General features: G+C 26.9%; 1 protein-coding gene across 1 annotated transcript; it reads right to left on the reverse strand.

Moving 5' to 3' along the window:
• Positions 1-37: 37 nt before the first annotated feature.
• On the reverse strand, positions 38-8,778 carry PmUG01_01017000 (inositol-phosphate phosphatase, putative; the record flags this gene model as incomplete). Its single annotated transcript, XM_029007833.1, has 3 exons — positions 38-519; positions 804-1,018; positions 1,229-8,778. The coding sequence occupies 3 exons, from the start codon at positions 8,776-8,778 to the stop codon at positions 38-40; spliced, it is 8,247 nt and encodes a 2,748-aa protein (XP_028859964.1).
• Between the last annotated feature and the right edge of the window lie 770 nt (positions 8,779-9,548).

Below are 9,548 nucleotides of genomic sequence, written 5' to 3' on the forward strand. Positions count from 1 at the left end.
TCTTCTTATAATTTTTTTTCTCAAAACGGAGTAATTCTCATTTTGAATACGAATAATCATCTATCTTATCTATGTTTTTTATTGAATCTTCATAAAATGAATATTCATTCATGTTATTTTTAAGTTTCCCGTTATAATTGTTTGAATAATTTAAAATTTGTGAGATTGGATAAGCAGTGTATTTGCTTATCCCATAATTATTCGGAAGGAAATAATCAAGCAAATTGTTGTTTTTATTATTACTACTATTACTCGTATTACTTGAATTTTTTGCAATATTATTAAATTCATCATTTGTTCTCATACTATATGAATTAATTAATTTATACTCAATGTCTTTTTTATCAAAAAATACTTTTAATTCAATAATTGCACTAACCGGCTTATGATCACTTGAAAAAAAATTGTTGTGAGTTTTATAATTTAAATATTTAAAATATATTTTTTCATTATGATAAAAATCATGCATTTCCTCATTGTCAATGTTTTTTCTGATACGTTCATACTTTCTGCTATTCTCTATACCATCCTTATTATTACTATTATTATTACTACTATTACTATTATTATTATTATTATTACTACTATTACTATTATTATTATTATTACTACTATTACTATTACTATTATTATTATTATTATTAATATTATTATTATTATTATTATTATTATTATTATTATTATTATTATTATTATTATTATTATTATTATTATTATTATTATTATTATTATTATTATTATTATTATTATTATTATTATTATTAATATTATTATTATTATTATTATTATATTATTATTATTACTATTACTATTACTATTATTATTATTATTATTATTATTATTATTATTACTACTATTACTATTACTATTACTATTATTATTATTACTACTACTATTCCTATCCGCATTTTTTACATCATCCGCCTGTTCTTTAATTTCTTGTGCAATAAACTCTTTTCTTTTTTTCTCTAATTCCGACAAATGTATTAATTTTCCGCTCACCAGTACTCTGTCACACCTGCGTAATGAAGTAAAATAAACCAGTGTATACGTAAATGCACCCAACTGTGTATACATGCACATATAAACACACATATACATATATATATATATATGTACGCACATACGTGTACACACGCTGAATATCCCTGAAACGTAAAACATTTTCACATTCTCGTGTATGTGGATGTCTGTTTATATACGGTAAAATATTTTTTTTTAGTTATACCATGCGGGGGTCCTTCTTACGTCGTACAAGTTCGAATTTTTTTTGTATTTATATGTCGGGTTAAACATAATAGGATGCTCGTAAAAAAGACAAAAGGGTAAAATATTATACAATTTATTATAGATAAATTGGTCATAATTTAATAACTGATGAGCATTCTTATTTGCAATGGATTTAAATACTTCTTCATGAGTTTTATTAATTCTAAAATTAAAATCCCCACAAGCAAAAAAGTAGTCAAAATTAAATAAATTATTTAATTCTTGGTTTTGGAAACTATTATTCAAAATACTTTGCATCTGACTGTTCCTTTCAAAGATGTTTGTTTGACCTGATGCCAAATGTATGTTGTTAAAACAGAAAGAGTTAAAACCTAGTCTAAACTTTATAGACACACTTCCTTTATTACCAGTATTACCTTTTAAACCTACCTTTACTTTACACACTTCAATTTCTCTTATATGATCAACCATTCCCTCATCAATAAAAATGATTATAAATAATCCGATCATAGAAACTGATTTTAACTTCACATATTTAAACTTTTTGAAATTCAAAAAATATTTGTTTGATGCATTCTTTAAAAATACATCCTTATCTTTTAAATGCCTTTTTTCATCATCAAAGAAGAAATTATTTTTATTACTATCGTAAATACGTTTATGTGTACTTTTTCCTTCCTCCTGTGAATGTGAACCCAACGCATTTTCATTCATACTGCATCCTCTTTTTATATCTTTATTGAAGCTCCTATTATTATGGAAAACATCATCGTCATTGTTTAAGTGAATTAGGTTCTTCGTGGATCTTTTCCTCATCCCAACCCCGTCTTCATCAAAAACGTTTTGTACACTGGTAACGTTAAAATTGCCCAGGCTTCTACTAACATCCTTATTACCGATATTATTGGCACCATTATTGTTACTACTAACCTTCTCACTGCAATATAGATCTCCCCCCTTATGCTTCTCCGCCTCATTATTCACTATATTATGCACATTTTGGCTATCTGAAATATTCACATTGGCACTATCATTCCAGTTTCTTATATTTCCATGTGAGCTATAAATGTTTTTATTTTTTAATGAATCACTTACCTTTTTATTTGAATTACTTGAATTATTATTTTCAAAAATTTCATTTATATTTGAACTTATATTAGTATCATTGCTTTTTATATGATGGTCACTGAAAAAATTATTCTCCTTATCCTTTAGCACTTTTAACATGCTGTTGTTGTTATTACCTTCACCAATATGCTCATATGTATTATTACAATAAAAGTTATTTTCCATCTCAATATTATGTTGTTCGGACTTTTCATTTAAAAAAAGTAAATCGTTATTATCATTATCTTTTTTTTGATTACTCAAATTGTTGTTACTCAAAATATTCAAGTTAAACGATTTTCTTTCATTATTTTGAATATCATAAAAGGAGTTGTTACCTTCATTTAAATTATTGAAATAATTATTTAAAAAACAGTTTTTCGAAATATCCAGTGATACACTATTATCTGTACTTCTTCGTCGTTCCTTAACTATTTCTTTTTCCTTTTCACACCTTACGGAATGTGCTACATTCTCACTCATGTATGATTCATTAAAACATTTCAGGTATTTTTCATAGTAGTCATCCTTATTCATTCTTTCATTAACTTCCTCATTTTTATGCATATTAATTCGAGCTGATGAAAAACAGGTGTTTGTTACTCCTCCAATATTTTTACTTTTCAATGAGGCATTGTTATCGACATAATTATGTGCACCATTATCTTCGTTATTTTTTCTAAAAAATATGTTACTACGTCCCTTACTTTTAATGTACATTTCTTTCTGCTTCTGCGAGATTTCTGCCAAGGATTGAATAATTTTTTGCTCTATTTTTTTTTCTTTAAATTTATCTTTCATGTTCATTAAAATCCTAAATCCGGTCAATTCAACAACTTCTTGAAAACAAAATACATACATATCAATGTATTCATTAATTTCATTTAACCACGAGGATATATCATTCAGTTCATATAAATCACTACCGCATAAATTCCATGTACCTACCCATAATTTCACAATTTTCTCTTCATAATCTGTATTCGTCATTCTCTTTTTTTTGTAATTCTGTATTACTTTAGAATCTTCATAATCCATGTAATAATGATTAATTAAATCATGACTTAGGTAATCAGTATATTTATTTCTATTTCTTATACTGTAAATGTAGCTTTTCTTTTTATATAAACTTTTCATATATACCAAATCACCTTTGTTTTTTTTATCTTTCCCTTTTTTATTAATATTTTTTTTTTTTTTTTTTTTTTTTTTTTTTTTCTGTACATTATCTAAGCTACTGCTACTACTTTCGACGGTATTATTTACGATATTGTCATTATTACTTGTTCGTCCAATAATATGATCACTCACGTTTTTATTGCTACAGACTGTCTTATCTCTGTTCATTTGTTTCTTAACACATTTTATTTCATTATCACTGTACGCAGTTTTCTCCCCCTCCTTCAGTTTCTCTTTATCTTTATGCATATCTCTGCTATTATGTTTATCTTTATGTTTACCTCTATCATTACCTTTATCCTTTTCCCCTTCTTCCTCTTCCTCCTCCTGCTCCTCATTTTCGTCATATTCTTCTTCTTCCTCCTTGTCATATTCATCAGCTTCATCTTCCTCGCTTGGAATTTTATCCTTGTCTGTTTTTTTAACCTTACTCAAATGTTTCTCTTTGGTTCTTTTTTTTTCTCCCCTATTCTTCTCTATGTTTCTGTTGGATCCCTCCCTTTGTGTGTGTTCGTTCATGCCACTGCTGCTATCAGCAAAATCGTTACTATTCGAATCATTGCTATTGGTACTATATTCAAGTAATCGATTCCCATTTTTTAATAATTTTTCCATTTTGATGTTTTTTCCTAAAGTTTCTTCTTGTTTATAATTCGAATATTCTTTACCATCTTTTCTCTGCTGTTTACCTATATCCATATTGCCACTAGATTGCACATAATTCATAGGCGAATCAACATTTTTATTTCTCAAATTAAGAAAAGAATCCTTTGTAATAAAATTACTATAATTTAAAAAATAATTCAAATCCGCTCCGATAAAATGCCTTCTCTTATTTTTACTATATTTCCCGGTGCACAAAATTATATCAATGCACTCTTGTCTAAAATTATCCTCAAAATTATTTTGATAAAATCTTTCAATGGATTTAATTGCATGATCAATATTTGTACTTAACGATGACCTTCCTACATTAATTTGTGAAGAAAAAACACTACCAGTCCCAGTATAATGTGTACTAATAATATCCCCATTTTCCACCCACATTTTTTTAAATAGATGTTTTAATATATAGATATATTCATCCAGTTGTTCATTTCTAAATTTTTTTTTTTCTTCATCTTCTTTTTCATAATTATATCTTATTCTATGTTTCCTATCTTGTTCTTCTAATATATTAGGAATATCACTATGGTCTTCTTTCTTCCTCTCGTTCGTCTTCGTCTTACTATTAACATAATAAAAATCCTCGAGTACATTGGACCCTCCGCCTGACATGTTATTACAGTTGTTGTTACTTCTAGTATTGTTCCTGCTAGCATTATTATTACTACTTATGTAATTATTACCACTATTATTTCTTATATTACTAACATTGTTATTAATCCTACTAATATTTCTGTCATTGCCAATATTTCCAACATTCGTAGTACTACTAATCTTAGCGTACTCGCAATTTTTATTTACCGGATATCTGTCCGACAACTCGAGTAAATAATTTTCCATTTGTAAAGTACTCACAATAGTAACACTCCTATTACTGAACATACTATTTACATTTTTATAAAAACATAATTGCGATTTCTTCACTGCCTTAAGAAACATATCATTTTTTGACACGTGCAAAACGTAGAAAATAAAAAATAATGTGTAATAATACTGAAATACATTCGTTCTATCTAAACAATCAAGGCAATTAGTCCTAAAAACGCCATTCTGATAAACACAAGAATCGTCTGAATATCCATTTCCTGTACTGCTAACATTATTATAATTACTATTATTCTTCTTATTATTATTCGTATTCTTACACGATTCCATAAAAAAGGAAACATTTTTAATCTCATTAAGTAATACTTTATTAATAAAATCATTCATAGCATCTTCAAAACTTTTATTTTTCACAGAAATGTGAAAATCATATTCTATATAATTAATAAAATCCTTCTCCTTATAATGCTTATCCTTTTTTATATAATTTATCATTTCAATCATTTTTTTAGTCAACTTTTTCTCATTCCCTTTATTTTGACTAAGCAAATTTATATAATATATATTATTACCATAGTTACTAATTAATTTCTTGTTATGTTCTTTGAACGCTTTAATACTTAACAAGGAAGACCTCTCTATATTAACATGAGAAGACATCGAATGTTGCTTCCAAAAAAGGGGGATGGACCCCCTTATCTGAACTAGGGAAATAATCCTGTTCTCGAAATTTCTGTCGCTATTTATAGCACTACCTCTACCATTGTCGCTACCTGTGCCACTACTTTTTATGTTATATACATCCATCTCGTAACATAAATTTGTTTGATCGCTTGAATTTTCCAATTTAATTTCTCCCTTATCAATTTGAATACTCGGCAGAGGAGTTGCATCACAGTAGAACACCTGATTCTTTTCATAATTTGAATTAGGTACATTATTATTTCTTGTGTTGAATTTGTCTATTTCTTCCTTCACATTCGAAACAGTCATATTTGCATTATCAAATCTATTCATTAACGTCATATTTCTATTATTAATTCTTATAATTTGCTCAGTCTCTACATAGTTAGCTACGTAACCATCATCATTTATACCCCTTTTATTAAACCTAGTCCCACCCAATACAGAGGAACGTCGACTTATTAGAAGTAATTCTAAACATTTTTTATTTATTTCTATAGATGTATAAGCTATATATCCTTGTATTATTGAACAAAACCAGTTATCATCAATTTTACACTTATTCTTAATTTTTTTTATCATCTGATAATTCCACATAAAATTTCTTTCACTAACTTTTAAAAATGATTTCTTTTTATTTAACGTAGTGGAAGATGATGATGAATATAGTGGCTCTCCTTCTACTTCATCAATATTCTTTCTACACTTTTTTTGAATCCCCTGTGTTAAATCATAGTCATACGAGTAATACATATGAACTGATAATATTTTCTGAATCATTTTTAATATTTTATGTATGTCCATTTTCAAGTTCATTTTTTTTCCATCAGCTTTAACATTATCATCATTTCCACTTTTAAAAGAAACGGGATATGAATTTCTCTTTTCGTTTTGTTCTGTTTTATCATAAATCTTCACATTGCTTTTTACATTGAAGTAAGAATTGGTAATAAGATCCTTTATGTTATTACTGCTGCTGTTGCAGTTGGCATCTTCACACCCATTACCATTCGCAGCTCCAATCACATCGCAGTTACCGTTACTATTACCATTTCTATTGGAATGGCTATTCCATGCACTGACAGTACATCCCTTTGCAGCACCCCCATTAATACTCACCGGCAAATTTTCATGAGAAATTTTACTATTACAATTATCTCTGTTCGGTGTAATTACCATTTTCATTTCTTCATTATAATTTAACAGTATATTCTTGTAGTAACTATTATCATTACTTACATTCACATAAGCATCTCCTTTTTCATTGTAACAATTTTTAAGTTGATCAGTGGTACCTTTATTTAAATTACTGTTATCCCCTTGAATGTACTTGTTATTTGTGCCCTTCCCCTTTTGGTACTGCTCCATTTTATTATCATAACATATGTTATTCAGTTCCTCCTCCTTCTTCTCTTGTTCATGTTTGTCATTTGGTATAACTTCAATCCTGTTCTCCTTATTAAAAAATAATTTATCAATTAAATTAACATTTATTTTTGCTGACTGCTCGGGTTGTTTACTTTCTCCTAACTTGTTCATGCACTTCCCATACATTGCACTCTCTACCATCTGCTGCTCGTTCCTCCCGCCATTTATTTTTGTGCTACCATCATAATTATTATTTCTATTACTAATCCCATTGTTACTGCCACTGTTATTTCCATTGTTATTTTCATTATTATTCCTACTTTTATCATTGCCAATATTATTGCTGACTTTCGTCTGGCCACTGCAGCCCCTAGGGATGCTGTCGAAGGCACTTCCAATGCTATTCGTGTCGATACTACTTCCCTTGTAGTTGCTTCTATTTTTATTGCTTCCTTCATTATAACCAGTTTTATTACACCCACTGGTATTGTTATTATAACTCATTTCACAATCATCCTTATCATTAAGAATATTAGCTATTAGTTCATTATCGTCCAAAGTTGACGAGTTCGTATTTTGTTCTTGATCTTTCCTTTGCTTACTATTATAAGTTGTTTTGCTATTATTAATATGGAAATTATTATCATTGTGTATTTTAGTAGTAGTTCTTCCATTCTCATTATCATATTTGTTATCATAATTCGTTATGTCTGAAATTATGTTTAATATATTTTTATGGGTAAATTGATTTGTTAGCCATTTTTTGGCTGTATTAAAATTTAGAATTTTCTTATTATTCTTTTCCTCTTTTTGATTAGTGTAATTATTACTGTACTTATTATTGTACTTATTATTGTACTTATTATTGTACTTATTACTATAATTATTACTATTCCTATTATACGTGCTAAGCTCTATTACATCACCACTTATGTTGAAATGGTTTAAACCTTTATTTTTTCTATTAGTACTATTATCATTTTCTCTTTTGCTAAATTTGGTAGAAAAATGTTTATTGTAAAAATCGTCCTCATCTATTTTGTAGGGTTTATCCAATTCATTGTACGAGCTATACATATCACAACACATCTTCTTGGAATTATTGTTATGTGTATTATTTTCAATTTTGCTAACCCTAATTTCATCGTCATCATCATCATTCCCATCCCCCTCCTGTATTTGCAAAACATCATCACTCTTATATATAAACTTCATATTATTGTTATTAATAATTTCAAAATTTTTATTTATATCTTCATTATTTTTTAAATTATTAATAAAAAAATTTGTTGAATTGTCATCAATGTTTAATGAATTGTTTACTGTAGTGTTCATCGAGGTGATATTAATATTATATGGTATGTAATGTACTTTCTCAATTTTATATATACTTCTATACTTATTTAAATAAAAGAATTTACATAATAATCTCCATTTCTCTACAACAAATAAGAACAGTTCATTTTTAATTTCAATCGTACCAATAATGTTATCAATAATTAGTTCATTTATTGTACTACCAAACTTTTTACTTTTCTTTCGAATTTTATCTTTATTTATCAACTTCTCTGAACATTTTCCACTCTCCCGAAAAACAAACAGTGAAGGTACCTTAACGTTCTCATTTTTGTTATCTTTTAAATGCTTTATATATATTATTTTGAATACTTTTTCATAAATTATTAATAAATATCTCCCTTCTGTGTTGTATGCATTCATCAGTATTGCGCGTGTGTAAGTATATAAATATATATCAGTATATATATAAATACATATTAGTACTTATATATATAATAAATATATATATGGGTATGTGGGTACATTTCTATGTTGCATAAAAACAAGAAAAAATGGTCGGGAGAAATTAGAAAACGTGGGAAAAAAATGGTCAATGATTGACTCAAAACAAAAAATATATAAAATAATAATTGTTAACGAAAGGAAAATAAAAACAGGTTAAGAAACAACGAAAATTAAAATTACATAAAAATCATTTTTTTTTTTTTTTTTTTTTTTTTTTGTTGCGTGTGTGTACCATACACATGTAATATACTGAAAAATATAACCTAAAAAAGAAACGTATATTTTATTCTTATTGTATGTAGTTCTAATTAAATTAAATCATCTGATTTGGGCAAAGTGATAAATGGTTCAATGTATATATATAAATATATGTGTACTTATATAAATGTGCATCCATAAATGTGTATACATAAATGTGCATACATAAATGTGTACATATATATATGCATAATCATGTAAATAATACTAGCATTCTTGTACTACTGCGCTCATAATAAATAATTGTAAGGAAAAAAAAAATTAAAATTTTTAGGCTTATATATTTAGGAGGGCGTTACTTGTGATGCATAATGCTAAGCATATTTATAATCTTTAAGACGTTTTTACATACATTATATATATATATATATATATGAAATTTGTTTTTTCCCCATATATTATATGTTCATACTTTTTCAGTTATTTTA

The sequence above is a fragment of the Plasmodium malariae genome (genome assembly GCF_900090045.1).
Source record: "Plasmodium malariae genome assembly, chromosome: 1".
Lineage (NCBI taxonomy): Eukaryota > Apicomplexa > Aconoidasida > Haemosporida > Plasmodiidae > Plasmodium > Plasmodium malariae.